The 21,568-nt window shown below is 36.8% G+C and overlaps 2 protein-coding genes across 2 annotated transcripts; both read left to right on the top strand.

The window, feature by feature from the left end:
- Positions 1-340: 340 nt before the first annotated feature.
- On the top strand, positions 341-13,086 carry LOC106177428 (uncharacterized). The gene is made up of 19 exons (XM_087002203.1): positions 341-450; positions 2,198-2,362; positions 2,655-2,858; positions 3,418-3,603; positions 3,893-4,111; positions 4,285-4,509; positions 4,790-4,933; positions 5,560-5,697; positions 5,885-6,187; positions 6,394-6,476; positions 6,766-6,997; positions 8,318-8,532; positions 8,840-8,909; positions 9,065-9,171; positions 9,276-9,450; positions 9,693-9,749; positions 10,182-10,269; positions 10,641-10,729; positions 11,066-13,086. The coding sequence occupies exons 1-19, from the start codon at positions 411-413 to the stop codon at positions 11,173-11,175; spliced, it is 2,850 nt and encodes a 949-aa protein (XP_086858329.1). The 5' UTR covers positions 341-410; the 3' UTR covers positions 11,176-13,086.
- A 3,966-nt stretch (positions 13,087-17,052) lies between these two features.
- On the top strand, positions 17,053-19,523 carry LOC147764022 (receptor-type tyrosine-protein phosphatase alpha-like). Its single transcript, XM_087001805.1, has 6 exons — positions 17,053-17,184; positions 17,524-17,664; positions 17,851-17,985; positions 18,239-18,249; positions 19,129-19,264; positions 19,446-19,523. The coding sequence occupies exons 1-6, from the start codon at positions 17,053-17,055 to the stop codon at positions 19,521-19,523; spliced, it is 633 nt and encodes a 210-aa protein (XP_086857931.1).
- The last annotated feature ends 2,045 nt before the right edge of the window (positions 19,524-21,568 follow it).

Below are 21,568 nucleotides of genomic sequence, written 5' to 3'. Positions count from 1 at the left end.
AAGCTTTTACTGAACACAATAAGAACAATATACAGGGGTATTAGTATTCATGCAATTTATTCTTTTTAACTTAATAATTCGTGTTACATAACATCGATATTAAAACACGCATATCGTCACATGAAAACTTCTGTATTTGCATTATTTGTGACGTTAAATTGTTAGAGATTATTTACCAGTTATTTACAAGTAAATAATTAATATGTACGTACTGTTATGCAGATGGTGACGCTATTGTCAGTAACTGGTGCTAAAAGTTGCGCTATCAAATTGATCGATTTTGTAGTGTTTACACTTTCAAGATAAGAGCTACCTCGACGAAACCTTTATCTTAGCGTACCTTATCGCATTCTTTAATAGCTCGTTGTGAACACAGGACGTGTTTTACAGGACGTCGTAGACGCTGAACGATGCATTACTTCCTGATTATATGGATCCTCATTTTCTTAGGTAAATGAGTTTTATTTTATTAAGTGAACGGTTTCATTTAATCAACTGAACACGTTCCTTTTGATAACTTACGTAGCGTCTTCTTTTGTTTAATTTTTTAACACACGTATTCTGTTGCTAGTTATCTTGGGTTGGTGAAAGTCTGTAAGGCTAACCGTAGCTGTCATAAATCATGCGGATTTGATGGGACTAGGACCTCGAAAGATGGAGTAACTTAAATAGTCTTTTTGCTAATTAATATATGTAGAACTTGATTTCTTAGCCCCATTAACTTGTGATTCGACCAGTCAACTAGGAGTGGTTTGAGTATTTTAAGTAAAGAATAAACTAATTTAATCCAAACCTTTCGCCAAATTTAATCTAATCATTCACCCCCTGACTAACCTTGTCACTCGTCGATTGGCTATCTTGACACAGTTTTGAGTTTAAAATCTTGAGTTTAAGTGAGTTTAGAAACTTACTTAACGACTTTTCAATTTTCCCAATTTGTTACACAGTTATATCGAGTGTCAGGAAAGAAAGATCAAAGGTTGGTTGGTTAGTCGTAGCCCAAGGAGAATTAGTTACTAGTAATTGTGCATTTTTTAAGTCAGAAACTGAAACGTGTTGCGAATTCAAAAGAAAATTTTCGACTGAGGGATAATAATAATAATAGTAATAATGATCAGAATCACCGATGACTGAGTTACGAAACGCGTTTAACATTACTTCAGGGTGGGAAGGGAAGCCAAAAGAAATGACCTAGCTTTTGATAATGTTCTCACATCATAATGTTATATTGGTAAGGCCATCAGCAAACGTTAACAATACTTACTTCTCTTCTGCCACCGTATATTATCATCGATCCGAGAAACGTTGCCAGCACGTTGTATTAACGTATATAACTTTTGATTGAGTTTACTTCCGCGAAGGGTTTAAAAAAGTTATCAAAACTAACGAATTTTATCAAAAAGGTATATTTTTTTAATATTACTTAATGTAATCCTGATAGTTGTTTGGTGCTTATGATGAACTAGTGAATTATTAAAAGTTCATTTTAAGAAATACATTCTATAAACTTGCTGACAAGTTCAGCTCACACCAGAATGAATAAGTCCCAGTGGGATATGTAAGTGAAAAGGACATCAGAGGACATGCGAGGAATATGTCCTCTATCTGAGAGGGTGTTAGGTGGACAATCCCATTCCATGATAGGGGGTGTCAGGTGGGGCGAGTCCATTCCATTGGTGGAGGGGTCTCCAGAGGGGCGTGTCCATTGAATTGGAGGGGTGTCAGGTGGTGGGAGTCCATTCCATTGGTGGGGTGTCAGGTGGGATGAGTCTATTTCATTTTAGCATTATCCCTTGGAAACATTTTCCAAACGCGATTCATAACGCTCTGTTAACATAAACCTAACGTATCCTCAGAGTTCTAAGAATATTATTTTGAATGGAATAGAAAAGTTCGATGTTGCTTACTCACTCTCTGTCTTTCGGGACCCCAAGCATAGGACCTAAATTTCCATTATTTGTTGCCGATTAATTATGTGAATGTCATAAAAAATAACGCAGCACAGACGCATCTCTTATCTCATCAAGCATCGTGCCTTTACCTGTAGAAAAGTAAATAATTGTTATAAATCGTCATATTGAGGGCTAGGGGGAAGACAGAGAATCTCGTTTTCCTCAGGAGTTGAGATTAAAATACAACCGCTTGTGTGACGCATCTGGGCCTGCAAGTAACATAATGGCTAAATACTTTATTTTAGTACATCAAAGTCAATGCTGTTCTGCTGGTGACGGATATTTCGGCTGGGTATGTGACACAACAACTGGGTGCTTCTGCAAACAGGGTCAAACGTGTCAGAAGACGCTGTCCCCAAACTGCCCTGGTCACTGTGTGGACAACCCCTGGGGGATAGGGTGTGTGGACGGTAGGTGGGGTCCAACAGATATAACAGTATTTTATGTTTAAAATACTTGTGTCTAAGAACGTACTTCAAAATGTAAATTATTGAGATTAAACCACTTATTTGACTGAAGTAAAAGCTAGTTATACCTAACATACATGTACCATTCAAATGTACAGTAAACCTTCCCCGTGGACTTACTTTTTCTTTTTCTCTCATCAGAATGATAAGATTAATCGACTGGGAGGTTGTTCATGCCAGTTGTTTTATAATTATTAGAATGCCTAGTCGTGTAATTTGAATGGGATTTCTTCAGAAAAACACAATCTAGCCTTCGGAAAGACTACATCACAATCAAGTATTGAGGGCAGTCACCCATCATCATTAGCGGTAGACGGAAACAACAGCACTGCTGTTTATATGTGTGCAACAACAAACCAAGACACCAACCCGTGGTGGCGGGTGGATCTGGGAGGTCTCTACGTCATCCGCACTGTGGCGGTTATCAGGTCAAGCGGCTGTAAGTACAAAAATAAATTCTGTTTAGCTTACAAACATGACCATTATTAAATTTGAAATGTAAACAAAATGTACAATGTCACCTCTTGTCGCGAAGAAATCCTCATTGCTATAAACATTGTTTACCTACGCATGTGGTTGACAGAAATATCTAGATGTGATGGGACAGGGCTACTAGTATATGCTCTGAATATACGGTTGTTTAGTATAAATAGTACAATAGTATAATACCCGCCTTAAATAGTCTATATAAACGGTACTATATCAATACAACATCCAGGGTATTATGAACGGATGTATTGTGTGGCCCTAGTGTGTTCCCCCCTCTCCCCTGGAGTGAAAAAGTGTTTTACAAATATATGATGCAATCAAGATATTTTGCAATACGTTGTCACTATATAGCGAATGAGGTTTTATTCCCTTTTTGTAGGAGTAGGGCCTGGGACCCCACATGGGCCGAACCTATCACAACATTGTTATGCAATACCATGGTTAATTGCAAGTCTTGTCTGCAACAAGGGATAACTTATTTAACGATGTACATTTTACTTGTTTTAAAGGTCATACAATCAGCATGTACATTGGTAATGATACAACTCAACAAGGTAACTTACAATTGATGACTACTTGTTCTTTCGAGCAAACGGTGGATCCTCCAGCTCTCGGTCGCTACGTCAAGTTCTCCAAATCAGGATCAGCGTCTTTGCAGCTGTGCGAAGTCACTGTCCGAGGGTATACATATCCATGTAAGATTTTAATCTTTAAAGTGTCACGTAATCAGCAACTCGGCTGTGTCTTGGCTGTGAGTAATACCATCATGCATAGTATATCCACAATAAGCTTTTACCAAATTTCAAGAAATATGAATTGGACTATCTGCAGCAGTTTGTAGCAATAATCGTGAATGGTTGTAACGGTACTAAATGTATGTATGGTTGGATAAATTTTATGTAAATATGTTGTAGGGTAAAATCATGTTGTAAGTAATGAAACCAATACGTCTAGCAGGCAAACATTTAACTGTCAATATTTCAGATAACATTGCTTTTGGAAAGACTGCTAGTCAGTCTAGTTATATTCGTCACAATAATGTAAATTGGACAGCCAAATACGCTATAGATGGCAATACAAACACGGATTTCGAAGCTGGCAGTTGCTCACATACACGGGAGGAAAACGCCCCATGGTGGAAAGTTGACCTTGGCGACACGTACTCCATCTACTCCGTGACATTGGTGAACAGGGAAGGCCCAAGTAATTGCTTGAGTATTTAATATGTTTTGTTAACATCTTGAATTTGAATGATGTCCATAAAACGTGGGGATAAGATGCCACAGAAAACACTTTAGACAAGGTTAAAAAAAATTTTATTTGCATAAATTTATCAGAATGGCAGAAGACAGTTATTGTTTTATGGTATCTGTTAGGTGGTGATCGTTTAAGGAATATTGAAATCGAAGCAAAATTAGCAAATGGCACAGTTTATCAATGTGCCAGTCGAGTGGAGAAGGTACCTCGCGGTGGAACTGTTGAATTGCCCTGTAATCCTGCGCCTGTGGTTGGTAAGACTGTGAGGGTTAGTCTGAATAACAACGTACAGCATGTACCTTTGACCCTCTGTGAGGTGATGATTAAAGGGTCCAAGCATCAAGGTAAGAGAGTACTCTAGCAACTTGTATTAATTGATGCAAAATAAGGTAATTTAACTGCTATGTTTCTTCGGTAAAAGTAATAAGGGTCTTATTTTTATACATTTTTTGTTGCAGATTGGATTTTCATCTTTATTTTATGTTGAAAGATAACTACGTGCGTTTCTCTCAAGTTACTTTAATATTTCATTGGGAGCCCATGTGATTATTACTCATTTATGCAATTATTAGTACACATTTAGAAGTATACTAAGTATAAGTAAAAATAAGGTATATTTTTTAGACTGCAATAATTGGAAGTTTGGTCCAGAATGCAGATATGGCTGCAACTGTAAGAACACAGCAGAAGTTTGCGACAGGCGAACGCTTGCTTGTACATCTGGTTGTGCGGATGGTTGGAGGAATGAAGACAACGTGTGTCAGACAGGTAGGGCACCATAAAGATGAAATAAATTTATGTGATATATGAACCGTAAACTGTTTTTAGTATTGTCTTTATACAATATATATCATATATTACACGCCTCTTGGGACAGAAAAACAAAATACCGTTAATATATCCATATATTCAATCAATTATAATATCGTAACTCTAAGCAGTGTGTGTCAGTGGATTAATCAGTTGACCAATGACATTGGGCTAATTCATCAGTTTATTAATTTATGAAAGTAAATAATGAGTGTTGAGTTATTAAATAGTGTTAGTTGATCAGTGCATAAGTAATAATAATGAGAATTGAGCAGCCTTGGTAGAGGTTTGGACTCTCTGAGTTTTTTTTTTTTTATTATTTAATCATTTGGCTCCGAAAAGAGTAGAGTATACTTACTGTCACTATGGAGCAGTTTATACGAAGATTATACATGCATATACTGGACATACTGATCATCTAGTCATTATCTTTTGTATCTGGACAGAGCAGTTAATTAACCGTAAATTTGATGGTTTTCCAAAAGATAATTCTAATAATAACTTCGTTTTCACGTTTTCGTTTTTAATATACAAAAACCTTCAGATTTGTTTAATGCCATTTTCTTTCTAAAATGGAATTGCAGAGTGTTCCTCTGGAACATTTGGACCAACATGTGGATACACGTGCCACTGCATAGATGATTTTGTCTGCAGTATAGCTAATGGCTTCAAATGCACTAAAGGATGCGCAAACTACTGGAAAGGTTATGGATGTCATCTACGTAAGTCACCTTTCTCTCTGTTATGTATTGCATTACTTTTGGAAACAGGCATGTTTGTCACCATTTACACAGATTTCATTAGTCAAGATTACTTTTGACAATTTTATTCTATTAAAATAAAAATCTATTTGATTTTTTTAATATGCCGATATAGCAAATATAATCTTTTCTTACCACACTCAAACAGAAAGACCGCATTTTGAGAACGTCCCTACAGTTACCTCTAGAACGGTTCATTCTGTCACCTTAACCTGGGACAGCTGGTCCCCGGGGATAAACCAAGGTGTAGGAAGCGTACGCTCTTACACCACCAGAGCCTGGAAAGACGGTCATGCTATTGATAGTACCAAAACTTCATCTGCGGATATAACGTCGGCCACCATTGAAAATCTCCTCGAGTACACCGTGTATAACTTCACTGTATCCTTAGAGGACGAGGAAGGACAACAGGGGAAGCCAAGTCCTAGTATATACAGTCGGACATGTGGCAGTATGCTCATCAAATCTATCATTATATCTGAATTTCATTTTCATTAGATTTTATGAAACAGTACGACATTCATATTTAGATACTACGCAATGTCAGTTGTGTGTTTGTTTTAATATACGTACAATTAATTCACGTCACATTCATAACCTATCACACGCCCTCTCATACCTGTACTTATAGATACATATGGCTATGTTTTCTTTTAGCTCCTGCAATCATACCACAACCAGTTCTAATAGCTTCCTTGAAAGCACATTGGAATGCTTCGCGGATTACTATACGAACACAGGTGCGCCATTATAGTTATGCAACTGGTGTTTTACATGTATATGCATGGATATGTAACTTCATCTTATGCTCTAATTCATTACTAAATCGATGAAAGATTGATTAATACATGTATGTCAACACACGTTGACAACGTTTTACAATCACTAGAGAGTTTAAACAGCGTTCAAAGCTATCCTCGAATGTTGTTTTCTGCAAATGGGATTTGAATTGTGTTCTCGAGCTCGTTTTTAACCTTATCCACAATTTGAAACTCATTTGATACCATACTATACATGTACACGTCTTAGGGAATGACGGAAGCGGTTCACAGGTGTGAAGGATTCAGGAAGCTAAAACTGTCCGTCAGAGGGGAGTTCGGGGACAACGTAAATGTGGAAGTAATGGATGTTAAACAAAGTCAGGACATTTTCATAGAAAACCTCCTTCCCCACAGCAATTATACAATCTACATATCAGCGGTGAACAATCTGAATCTTGAAGGTCCAGTGTTCACACTTTACGGGCTCACACCGGAGGGAGGTAGGTATTCTGCCTACTTTTACATGTACAGACTGAACCATATGTCTTTGAATCCATATAATATGTAGTAAATAATGCACTGTCCACGAGCCCGATATCACGATAGCATGCCGAGCGCCAGCGAGGCGTGCTATCGTGTATATCGGGCGAGGGGGTAACAGTGCGTTATTTGTCATACATACAAAGGGAAATCGTGCGTGTTCCCCACCCAAACCCCCTTACTTTGAATAGAACACGCTGATATCACCGCGCATGGGGTGATATCAAAGAATGGACTTTCCCCGCGTTTACTGCCTAATTGCGGTCACCGTCCAATCATTTTCATTTGCGTGAATGGTTTGTGGTTGCGTGTGTATTGACAGGGACGTGTGTCAGTGGTTTTCTGTGAGTAGTTGGCTGATTTCCTGCCCATCTTTCGCACGTGGCAGTCACTCCGTCTCATTCATTGTATCGGTCCCTGCAATCCTTTTGTTTTGATATCAGCCCCGTGGCATGTATAAGTACATGTACGACGGCGTTGATTTTAGTTCAAAAACCTCTGTTCGATAATTTTGTTACTGGTTAACTTAATAGCTTATACAATACAGTGTTTGAATTGTGTTCTCGTCTCTTGAGTCAAAAACCAAGATAATAGTTTGAACCGTATTTGGGTATTCATAACTGTACATGTGCCTCAACAGATAAGGCCGTGCTTGGTATTGTGAGTAGCATATCACATACATATGCATATGGATTAAGCGCAACATTAAATTGCACGTTGCATCAATTCAATTGCATGTGATTATATTTATCATCATTGAACGTACAATGTAAGTTGGTAGAAACAAACAACTGGTGCAATTGCTCTGTGACGACACGGGGCACTTAGTCATTGACTTCGTGTAGTGAAAGTCCACAAATCAAGAAACTTATGTCTTAGTTTATTCCCCAGTTAATATGTGCTGGCAGGACGACAATCACTCCGATGTGCTATTGCTTATTCCTAGCAACGAAAAATATGAACGTCGATACTTCAATTATTCAATTTTAGCTACTAAAATTACCTCATTTCAATTATTAGAGGGACTCACAATAAAAGCGGCCGTCATCAACCAAATTTCGAACATTATACTTGTGTTTGTCACTTTAATTTTTTTCTCATTCTTTCTGTCCGTTTTAATCAAGGAGACATAAGTATTATAGTCTTTTTTCTTTTAATACACACCGGTGAGAGTGGGTCCAAATTTGTTCTCGCAATCCCGGTGTTACAGGAGCTTTACATTATTACCTCGAAGATATGGTTGAATAATGGTGCGAGCTAATTATTGTTTATTTGTTCAGTTCCACCAAAAATGGAACCGCCTATCGTTGTAAGTCGAGGTCACGACGCCGTAGAGTTGTATTGGGAAGCACCACGACCTCCTAGAGGAATCATAACTGAATACGATATAGGATATGCAATTGGAGGAGAAAACTGGAAAGAAGCTAGCGTGAACCCCGGTCTTCGGGAGAAATCTATAGAAAATCTTCGATACAACAAAACATACCGGTTTCGGGTTAGTTTTCAACGCATATGCATTTTTCTGAAATGGTGTATATTAGCTCAAAGTTGCAAAAAGCTGCATCTGTTGCCTACAATATACAATTATTAGAATCATGAAGTATTTTGACAAAAACGGTATTGTATTTACCTATTTTTGTTTTCAAATAAAAATCTGATTGTAGTTTTAATTATATACATGATGTATAACAGTGGAAGCATAGACGAGATTGTTACTGAATACTGCTTCTGATGTATCTGTATTTTAGACATTTACCTTTTTAGACATTATTTGATGACTAAAATCCCCATTTCTACCTTAGATTCGTGCAAAGACCATCATTGGTTACGGAGATTATAGTGACATCATTGAAACTATAACAGTTGAAGGAAGTACGTATTAAATAGAAATGTTTGTAAATTGAGACAAGCCAAGTTCCTAATCAGTGAAAACAAGTAGAGTAATATTGCGTAGACATTATGTTGTTAATGTTTAAGTTTTATTTAGCTGAAATAAAGGTCTCACATATTTTAATCATTTTACACAGAACCTGGACCGCCTACTAATTTCACCACTACACGCCGGTCGGAAACATCCTTAGAACTTTCATGGGGAGAGCCTTTTATCAGGAATGGGCTAATAATTGGTTACAAGGTAACTATTTGATATTTGTTAGTACAGATGTTGAATCTTTGTTATAGTCTTGTATATTTTTGTAACAGACAGTTGTTTCCATGATTTTTTTATATTGGTTTCAGATTGAATGCAACGCAGATGGTAATATTAACTTACAACAGAATCTCACCATGCCAACAAGAAGTAATGTTTTCAAAAATTTGGCAGCGGGGACTAGGTATACGTGTAGTTTGAAAGCCAGAACGTCGGCAGGGTATGGGAATTCATCACAGCTTGTTACGTGGACGCATCCTAGAGGTATGAAGTACTGATTAAAACGTTAATTGAAATAAGTTTCCAACTGTTATATACCATCTGTTACGTGTAGCAGATTTCTTCTTTTAACACGCGAAATGCAAGCAATATAAGTTTTTATTTTTCTTGTCTAATGAATTTTCGTGTAAAGGTATTTTAATTGTATTGCATGCTGTACACGATTCGTTAAACCAGAGTCCCCAAATTATACAGGTATTAGTCTTCAGAAATCATAATATTTCTAGCGCCAAATGTACCTCCAACTGAAATTCCCGAAGAAACACAACAGAGTAAAAAGAACAGTAAGTTCCTTTAAAGAACCGTCATACTAATGCAGACGGAATAGATAGAATTATACAGATGAAATACGTCTAAGGGTGTTTTCCCATAGATTTAGATCGATCCAGAGATTAAGATTTAGATCGACCTAACTCCCTGGGGGTTCACGCTAAATTGCAGTCAGCCGAGCGCGCACCATAGTTAATTACCCCCTTACAGCTTTCAGTAGGCGGGACAGACGCTTAAGCCGGCTAAGCTGACAGTAATCAAGTGAGACTCCCCACAGGGATAGATCGATCTAAAATCTATGGAAATGGGGTCTAAATGATCAAAATTTCAATAATTTATAATATGAGTAAACTAATCAGCAGTAATTTGTGATACAAAGTCAGCTTCCTTAGCACACATTGCAATCACGTCAACTATGTTATGATTACCGGTTGTCCATGTTCTAGATCCACCTATCGGTGGCGTCGTTGGAGGAGTTGTTGCAGCCATATTGGTTGTGGCAGGTGTGGCTATCGCAGTTTTGGTATATATAAGGTAGGCCTATATATATGTATAATGATGGGATATTCAGGGAAATCGAGTACTGTATAACACGTAGTTTTTTCTGTATTCAATCAGGAGTATGGCATTATTTAAGTGTAACCTGATGGATATTCATTAAAGTTACATATCAACATGTTGATGCAACGAAGTCCGAAAGTATAAAACCCACATGCCATTTGTCTCGTTCCAATCCATTCGTCTCGATCTACTCTATAGAAATAGAAACGATTAATTTATTAACATAGGAGGGCATTTGGTAGTACGTATCGGTAAGAGCTACACCAGTAAATTTGCAATAAATTTAGGCCTATATATTTTATATCCTGTATGACTCACAATAGACCTATGTTAAACTTTGTTAGAAGGCGGGGGCTTGGATGCGAAGCCAACCGTCCAAGTGGTTCACCTGAAAGAGAAATGACGACGTTAAATCTAAAGAAAGACAGAGAAGGTATGTAGAATGAATTTCAGGGGCGTAGGCTATATTGGATGACAGATATGTAGGCCTACAGTACAGCTTCAATGGCGTGATTTGAGGCTTGTACAATTTTCGAAGTGTAGGCCTATAGGGCCTATGCTTTGGATATCCTGTTGTAGATTCGAACAAATGAGGAATAAAAATTGAAACACATATACCATATTTACGTAAATGCCTAGTGCATGCTTCAGTTTTTATTTTTATTTATTTCACCAGTTGATAAAACAAGTAGGCCTAAGTTTAAGATAATGGGCCTATTAATGGTTATCCCCATCAACTGTATTTCCCTTTTTTAAAATCTTCATACAGATTACGAACTTCCAAATAACCCTCTGCCGGAAAACCCCTACATGGAACTCAACTGGGAACACTCGGATGACAGTGTGGAGAAGGGCACAGATATTTCCATAGATCAGTAGGACACATACTGTCACGGCGTAGGGATTTTACGTCGTTTTAATTTTCATGCGCCATTACGTTACGTCGCGTTCGTTTTGTGAAACAATAAAAATTTGACCGAAAAATGTCAATATTATCTGCAAAAGTAAATATCTAATACTTCCAATCAGTGGGTATATTAATTGGGCATTTAAGCTTCATACCCATATAATATTTCATTTTGAAATGTTTGATTTGACCGGGTTTATGTTCGCCAAACTCACACGTCGCGGTGACATTTTTCCTTGGCAACATCGTAACTTTCATTTTAATTTGCAAACTAGAGAGTGTGCGGGAAATTCCAGAGCCTGCCTAATGTGTTTAAAAGCCATAATTGTGTGGCTTAAATTTTATTCAAATCTATCGTTGTAAACAAATGCTTTAGCTGTATTTGTAGGAAGATCGTGTCAAGACAAGATTTGACGTCATATATCGGCCAAGACGAGCCCAACTGAATGTTTGTTTACATTTTTATCTGTTCCCACTTTGGCGGATATTTGTGTTAAATATGGTCGGTAATTCTATTTTTTTTTTTTTTTTTTTTTTGATGTATGTTACTGTCTGTATAGGTTTTAGTCCCAATTCCATATTACGATGCTATGACTGATATTTATGCAAAAACAATATCTAAGGCGCTGGTCAAAATTTTCAGTGGTAAATGTGCAAGCTAAAAAAATCTGGGCCTAGTTTTATAAAGGTCGTTTTAGCACTAACCAGTGGATAAGCCTAACCAGTGAATAAATTCTCCTAACACCCATTAACTAAAAGATGGTTAAATTGTGTTTCATATACAGTCTTCTGACGGAAAACAACCAATTAGTTAACTGGCCAGTGTTTAACTAGATTAAATAATTATTATAAAGGTCAGTTAACTACCAGACTGTTTAGGTCTGGTTAGAGTTAAACACTGGTTAGTGCTAAATGTCCTTTATAAAACTTGGCCCTGTATTTTAAATGTTATTTGTGTTACATGTGACATTGATAAGATGAGTGGATCGTTTCCTTCATTTTTTATTGACAGATAAGTATTTTTAACGAATATATATATTTCTTTCAAATTCTTTATTCAACATATACAACATAGTGAAACATGTTGAACAATTTTATCTGGACTGTTATGATAGTAGAAAAAAATGATAAATTAACATGATTATAGTAATAAATCCACCTTCAAAACCAAGGCATCATGCTGTTACAATCTATACCATGTGTTGGACTGTCAATGATATAATTTAAAAATGCACTCTTTGGTTGTTTTATGTTAAATACTTTTGGAAAAAAAAATTCCAAGACATTACAATGCATTACCAGTACACTTCATTTGCATTAATTATCAAGTACAACCGGCTTTTTAAGAACATGTGAACCTTTTTTGTCACAGTGTTTACTAGTTATACTGTGAATAAAATGAAAAGAAAAATGTCATAAAATACATTAAAGCTTTGTGATCAAGTGTGATAATGTATATAATTTCAAAATAGTGTCAATTTCAACATTAATCGCAATATCATTATTTTGCATTATTTTGCAAATTTTGCTCATGAATCTTAGAGAGGGCATGATTAATGTATACTAAACTGCAAAATGTCTGTTTCCCTCCTTTTTTCATTTCCCATTCCTTTTTGTCTTTCTGTTTGAGTATTATAAGCCAACAATAAGTTGAAAACCATCGCCTATTAATATGCAGCATTAATCAATTATTATTAAAAAATTATAGTGACCATCTAATCTATAGATATTTAGCGCATGTAATTTTGTTCTTGAAGATGGGGGGAAGGTATAACTTTTGACGAAAAAACTATAAAGTATAACTTCTGACTTCTGTTGAAAATCTATACCTACCTCGTGACAATCTACAAATATAGTTTACATGTGTAGGTCAGAAATTTCCGCAAGTTCAAAACTGGCCGCACAATTTACTCAACCTGTCCACCCTCGTGATAAAATTGCGGGATTTCCAATGAAAATAGGTCAGGCGAACCAAGGAGTTATAACAGTTATAACTCCTTGGGCGAACTCTCGCAAAACGAGAGGCAAAATTGGTTCTTCAGTATTAAATTTAAGTTATATTTTTATTATTTCATGCAGTCATTGTCCCAATAAACTGAAAACCTTATTTGTGATGACACTGAACTTAAGAAAAGTATAATTTGAAGGCCCTATCCGCATGTCACATGACTTCTGTCACATGATATTTACGAATCAAACCAGTTCAAGGTCAGTAGTTTGCTGCTTAGTGTGGATCATAGAACCTTATGTGAAATTTGAGGTTAGTTTGGAACTTTTTAGAGTGAATAAAGGTGTTTATTTGCTTGAAGGGCGGCAAAAATGGGTATTTTATTCGATGGTTTTGCGCGGGAGTAAATTTCCGCTGATTTTGACAACTTCCCAAATTTTCCGTCGAGACTGACAAACCAAAGAGTGTGCGGGATTTTCCTTAAAAAATTGAAAACCTTGATACGTTAGCAATCATTTTTCGCAATTTAAGCGAATGTTATATTTGTAAACAAATTTCTCGCATTATAGTCCCTCCCTAGGCATATGCGTTTTTGGTTTTGTAAAAAATTCCGTCCTCTGAATTCAGGACGCGGTGGTAAGAATTCTTGACGGTTTATTGGTAAAACTATGCACTTTTTCGACAGAAGAACAAATGCGTATTCACTTTCTAAAATATAAAAGTTCAAGCCACGGTAGTTTTTTCTTTTTTTTTTTCAATATAGATTTACGTGCAACGTACCCATTTTCAATGAGTAGCCATTCTCGTGCTATTTTGTTACGCGGACGTAGCAAATGGACAATCATGACGTGCCGAAGTACACCGCTTTTCGACAGTATGTGTCCTACTGAGATGACATCTTCAAAGTTATGAAGACGAAAACCAGGGAAACGCTGAAAGCGGAGTTTGAGGTGTGTTGTACTTGAATTGTATTGTAGGTCCATAGCATATTCAACTCGACAATATAGCCTAAAGCAGTTTTCAGCCATGGAGGCAATTTCTTATTCCCTGGCTAGTGTGTGGCCTACTTGCTCGGAAGGAAAAAGAGAGAAAGATGAAAAGCTGCATTTAAATAACAGGTCTTATTATAAAATGCATTTTAAGTGTATCATGACACAATACGTTAACAGAAAAAAATGAACTTTTAAGGTTAAATAATGAGGGTTGAAGAGCGTGCTTTCTTTCGTTCAAGCAAGTTTATGTGTTACAAACTGAACTTAAGAAAAATAAGAGGGTTCGTGTAGAGGATAGACAAGGTGACAGTTATGGTTTGGCCATTTCCTTTCATTTTGTTGAAATTGCCCACTGTATTCACTGCAAAATGTAACGCGGGCCAAAAGTCGGAAAATCACACGAAGAATAGATTTGAAACTATTATGCCATGTAAGTCAATCCAAGTGCATTTTGAACATTATTCGCTAGTTATTCTGAGTTAGCAGCGAAGCGAGAGTATTTTAGTCTTACATTTGCGAATATGCCGGTAGGCCTACTGTATATACACCACGCGTACGTCTATTCAAAATATCAGTTTACATTATAGTAGGGCTAGTTGAACTCCAGTGAGATTGATGCCTTCATTCACTTGCACTACGTTCATTTTGTTACAATTTTACAAAACAATACACTTTTATCAGTCTCATGGTAGTTCTACCTTATATATTAATTTTTTATAACAGACGACCACTCCCGAGTTGCGCTCAGTCTGCTACCTCAGCCTACCCAACTACCAGACTCGGCACCGAATGATCCAGAATTCACCGGTAAATCGGACCACACTACCCGTTTTCAAGGTGTGTATCAGATCGCAGTACATAGTATCAGACGCGACACCGCTCTTGCCTAGTACGCGATGTGAAAGTGACGATTCTCAGCGGGGTTGAAAAGCATTGCATCACCACTCAAAATTTGTTCAGGGTATGATACTGTGTAATGCGATCTGATACACACCTTGAAAACGGGTAGTGTGGTCTGATCTACCGGTGAATTCTGGATCATTCGGTGCCGAGTCTGGTAGTTGGGTAGGCCTGTACCTGATGACCCCCATTCTGATTACATCAACGCTAACTATATAGATGTAAGTACACTTATGGGCTTTGGAGTCACTTTTTCTGTTCTTGTTTATACATGCATGTTAACATATTTGTTTTGGAGTATTTGGAGGATTTTTGGCGAATGGTCTGGTAAGATTCACCTCTGATTGTCATGTTGACCAACTTGACGGAGGATGCTAAGGTGCTTGGGAAATTAATATATATATATATATATATATATATATATATATAATGTATAAACGATTATAAAACTTTCTGTTTTGCTGGATAAGAGTGGTTTCCGTGATATTTTAGTTGCTATACACCAGTATATATTTGACGTGGTTATAATATAATATAATATAATATAATATAATATAATATAATATAATATAATATAATATAATCAGGCAAAGTGCGCTAACTATTGGCCTGACAAAGACAGCAAACAATTTGGCTTCATAGCCGTGACTTTAAAGAAGGAAGAGACTCACCCAGACTTTACAGTGCGAACGCTGCATATATCTATGGTTAAGTCATCAGATGAGAGTTAAATTCTTTGTTAAATAAATTAACAAAGTGAAGCGGTTCTTAACAACCGTTTTCCCACCAATATGTTATTTAAAACGGTTAGCAGATATAGTATACGAGGGTATATGGTTCTTGTAATGCGTGGTAGGTTGACGGTAGACCAACTATACGTAAAATATATGGAAAATATACCGTTACCGTTAGTGATGTGAAGGTAGACCAGCTATATCGAAGATAAACTCTTGTCAGTGATAGTAGTTGTACCTATAATTTGTTTCAGTCCAATTCCTCCATCAGAACAGTGCAACAATTCCATTTCACCGGCTGGCCTGACCACGGAGTGCCCCTAAACGCCTCAGCTTGGTGCAGTTCCGAGATAAGGTCAAAAGTTATCAGAGAACGGCGCAATGTCGAGGTCCCATCATTGTTCATAGCAGGTTTGGATGAGTTAGAATGTTTATAAAGGCAAATAACCAGTTAACCTATCTGCTGTATTAGTGTGATACATACCGGTACTTGTACATATTTGAAGATAACTAAAGACTGTAGTCAACCGTTGTGAAGAAACTAAGGGTCCGTGTAACAGAGTCCACCCTCCATTTAATTATACAGGTTAGGGTTAGTCTGACGTAAGTGGGTCAAAAACTAGGGCGTGACTTAGCTGTGCGAATTAATGGGAACAAGACTCTCTATCGTGTGGGACTATCTGTTATGGGTTGCTGTGGAGGGGGTGTTGGAAAAGAGCTTTAAGTCGCTGGGGGCTAGGACTGGACAATGGGTTGGTGCAGGGAGGAGCTCATACACACACTTGCGCACAGATTCCATTGGTTAGTGTGGACTGGTGCGTTTTGCTAGTGCAGCAAATGTTTTATTTATTTATTTATTTATTTATTTATTTATTTGAGTGAAAAGAGTCCTGGTATTGATATGGAAATATTTCTCCAATAGTGCTGGTGTCGGTAGGACTGGGACTTTCATCGCCCTGGACTACCTGTTAGACCAAGCCAAGGCTGAAGGGAAGATAAACATATTCAATCTTGTTCAACAGATGAGAGGTTCACGTCCGATGATGATACAAACGAAGGTCATGCAGTAGTGCGGGTTATGGCTATATATATATTGTTATACCAGTATGTTATAGAAATTCTATATTGCAATGAGGAATAGTTTATAAATATAAACATTTGTATGTAATTCATTCCTTATTTAGTCTGTTGTTATGATAACTTGGTTGAAGGTCATCAGATATTATAACAAGATATTGCATTTTTTAATGCAGGAGCAATACTTCTTCATCCACGATGCCATGTTGGAGGAGCGGTACTGCGGGAACACCCGGTGCAGACCCGGTGCAGAGATTGCAGCCGCATTTTCATAGACTGAAACAGGTGGACATGAAGTCTGGTCTATCAAAGTTAGAGAGAGAGTTTGCTGTGAGTGTATTTCAAACACGCAATCAATATTTATTAGATACACGTTAAAATATTAAACGGTTAAATACATTTAATATGTAGCCTAAAATATAGGTGATATAAATAAAATACGTATTGGGACTACATATATACCCCCTCCTCCAAAAAATAAAAATCAAACCTATTTAAAGATGAATAAAAACTGGTAAAGGATGTGTATCTGGACCCAAGTTTATAATCTAAGTCAGTTTATGAAACAACAGTCTTATTAATACGCTATCATATTATTTTTATTTTTTCGATTACAGCATTTAGTACTTTTACACGTTGAGATCTATATGTGTTTTTGTTGGTTTTAAGGTTCTTCAACACATGTTTGTTGGATCTGACGACACCAACAAATCAGCATTGGATTCAGTCAATGTAAACAAAAACCGTGTCAGGAACATTAACCCAGCAAACGGATGCGGTGCCGACAACATCAATGCTGTCTTCATCGATGTAAGCCAGTTCATTCTGTTTTTAACGAGGTATTGAATCTGATATTAAAACATTGCAATATTTGAAATATATACGGTAGGATAGAATCGTTGAACACGGTGATTTACATGTATAATCGTGTGCATATCTTATAGGCATCGAGTATATCTGCAAGTATTCATTATGGTATTTTAATGGTTCTTCCAGGGTTACCGCCGTGCTGATACCTACATCGTGACGCAGATGCCTTTATCTGATACTGTGGTGGATTTCTGGAGAATAATGTATGATCATAGTTCTGCTACAATAGTCATGGTGAATGAAGCAGCAGAATTGGCAAGAGTAAGCCTTGTTTAAGTGAAGTCTTTATGTTACATGTGTAGGATAATTATATATTAATGAAAATAATCATAATGACATAACTCATAAAAATGTACACTGAATTTGCCCTGAGACTGTTTCGTTAGGATGCGATATTGCAAATATACCAACATTGATGTTTTTTATTGTTTTTTTTTAATATTTTAGTTTGGAACACTATCTATCAAGATGACATATCACATTCTATCCACTATTACTGTATTTATCTTTTTAGACAGATGCAATGTACGTGCCTAAATCTGGTTCTACGACCTATGGGCCTTTCACAGTGGAAGTGATATCTACGCACGATATTGGGAATTCTTGTGCTGTCAAGGATTTGACGCTAAAAAGTAGAAATCGGGTAAATAGCTTATCAATAGTCAATTACAGTTCATTTCATTCACTTAAATAAGATACAAATAATTTTGCTTTCGACCAACAATGGTTCTTCGCTCGCGCGTGTGTGTGAAATTTTTGTATATTTTAATATACAATATATGAGTTAAAACTCATTTAGAAAATCTCGGATCACGTCGTGATGCTGTTTTTTTAAGACGCTAGTTTATTCATCTTTTCTTTTAAGTCGGCTCCTTGCTTGTTTTTTATACCTGCACCTATCTTCTCACATGGTTTGTATTGGAAAATAAGACTTGGTTCCCATACTTAGATCGATCCATCCAGATCAACCTAACTCCCATGGGGTTCACGTTAAATTGCTATCAGCTCAGGAGGCTTAAATGTCTGTCACGCCTACCAAATCATCTAGGGGTAAAGATAATTACCCCCTAACAGCTTTACTAGGCGTGACCGGTTAATTTGATAGCAATTTATTGAGACTCCCCAGGGAGATAGATTGATCCAAATATCTGTGGGAATGGTCCCTTCTATTTTCGGTACTTGGCCATTATTTTCTCACTTCACACTTTTACGGTATTGATAAAGTTTGCGTTGTGTTGCACATGGAATCTAATATCTAAATGTGTCAAAATGTTTGTTTAAAACATCATTCTTTTTAAGTGTATTTTTAAGTGTCTTTTTAAGTGTATAAATGTAGGCCTACACTTTTTCCATCTGAATTCGAAATTATTTAATTTTTCAAAGTAATGAAAAGTTTTATTTTAGGAACGGAGCCCACCAGAATGTCGTTTTCTGTGCCGTGTCCAGAATATTAGAGAAGATGAAAGTGGAACAACAGGTGGACGTGTTTCACACAGTCAAAGCCGTGCGAATCAACATACCGAAGTTCATAGACAGTTTGGTATGTGGTTGACTTTGCTATAGAATCCTTGTGAAATATCTTCATATGTGTATATCTTTCGCTCGTCATAATTTTAGAATTATGTGGTAGCTGTAAATGAACGAACTGTGGATGGGTAGAGTTAGTTTTACTGTGCAGTATCATTCACCGTAAATGTTTATCACCAATTCATTCTTTCCAGGAGCAATACAGGTTCTGTTATGCTGCAGTTGAGGAGTACGCCAGGAGATTTGACACTTACGCCAACTTCCATATATAACATTGCGCACTCCTTGAACATGTGGGCCTACTACATGTAGTAACCTTGCATGGTGCCCTGAAATATATGCGCAGTTATTCAGTGTTGGAGACGAATTTTTCCAATGTTTATATCTTATTGCACCCGAGATCTGCTTCATTCTTTGCCATTGCTTCGAAACATAAATTCAACTGGAGTGGATACTTTTTTCATAAATGGTGCCTATACCTTAGAATTAATATATGTGCATGTACCAGCACTACGCTTTAGTGCGGTTTGACACTAAATAAAGTTCTTTCGTTCCTATATCATACTAGAAAATAATTCGCCCCCATGCTCATTAAAGAAATGAGCTTATTCAAACTCAAAGAACTGCTTATAGTTCTTTAATACCCATTACAAAGTAATGCCATTTATATGCGCTGGATTATTTCAGGCTGTGCATAGGTGAATAGACTTAGGCTTAACGCGTATTGAAACTCAATCGTAGAGGTCTCCTTTACTTTTAATCTCGCCAAAAGCTAGCATATAACAATTATTAATCTCAGTAAATATACTTTTAAAAAACGATCGATATCTAACGTTCAAAATTTATTTCTGTACAATGATCAATTCCTGCACAACGAAGGTTCACCTAACACAATTAGCGCAGTGGTTTATCTCCCAATCACAACGAAAATGGGCTATTTGAACATATATAAATTTGCTTTTGTACGCTTTTTCTCATTTTTATTTGAACCATTATATGCTTAGAATTGTGTATTGATAATTATATGTAATAGTCTATAAATAACAAGTCTTTTAGAATATATGTAGGTTTCGTTATACGTTTAATTTGAATGTGACGTCGTTTAGGGGTAGATGTCTAGGGAAATGTGTAGATCCCCATACATATACATAACCAAATGTTAGGCCATTGGTTTGCTCTTCGCCAACTTTTTGCTCTATCATATGGGGAATGTATGTTTTATAAGTTTATGTAATTTTATGTAGTAACTTTCCCCCATCTTGTAACTTCGTATCAAATTTCATTTCGTCATTAAAATAAATGACAATATCAGTCATGTGGACTTATTTCTTATTTAATTTTGAGCAAAAACCGAGCTTCGTTGTGCTTTTGAACATTTGACTACATAAATATGGTTATTTTGATCAGAAACGGCAGGAATTAATTGTTTTGCGGAGAAAAAATAAAATCGACCGGACGGAATGCCTTTTTATGTCTCCTCCTCTTTCCTAGTGCACCACAAACTTTCATAATTCCATTCACAACAAGAAAGAAGGGAACAAAGAATATTGGTTGTTCGATATTTGGCCAAACAAGGCCGCATTTATTATATAACCCCACTATACTAACAATGTAACCAATTGTTGCCTGTTATAAATGTTATGACCTAAGGGATAAAAATTATATATCAAATATTCGATACGACTCATCATCCTAAAAATTATACTGCAATGAGTCAGCAAAAGTTTTAATTTACAAACAATTTTGCTTTTCTTACCCCTTATCCTGAGGTAGCATAGGTAACATGATAGAAACCGGATCAAACGTGAGACACCCTGAGCTTCAGAGATAACTTGACACTAACCTCTTCACTATAGCCTATCTTCATCGTGTCAAGTTACCTCTGACCACATTCGATTGCCTCCGCCGCCCGCCAATCAAATTTAAAGCCCGCACTCAATGACTCATTGAACGATCTAGCCAATGAACGCGAACGAGTCAAAGCGCGCTTTGTTCAAATCCGGACCAATCAAAGATAAGGCTGAATATCAGGGACTTGCCGTAACCTGTGGGCAGCACGCAAAATACATCATCCCTCAGTAGATAATTATGCAGGGCATCAAACTGCTCTGGTTTCAATTCCGATATACTCCATGCTTTCTTTGTGTAGGCTACGGTTATGCACTCGGAACTACTCGGATGTCTCCGCACTCGACAATAACTATGTTGTTAGTATGGAGCTTGCAGAATCAGCGGAGGATTGCCGATTGACGGTCAACCAATCAGCGTTTTCACCAAACTTTGGTGAAAAATTTTGAAACATGGATTCGATTGGCTT

The sequence above is a fragment of the Lingula anatina genome, chromosome 1 (assembly GCF_051362555.1).
Source record: "Lingula anatina isolate TDL-2025a chromosome 1, LinAna3.0, whole genome shotgun sequence".
Taxonomy (NCBI): Eukaryota; Metazoa; Brachiopoda; class Lingulata; order Lingulida; family Lingulidae; genus Lingula; species Lingula anatina.
The sequence above is the reverse complement of the archived record's forward strand: the minus strand, read 5'-3'. Positions and strand labels throughout refer to the sequence as shown.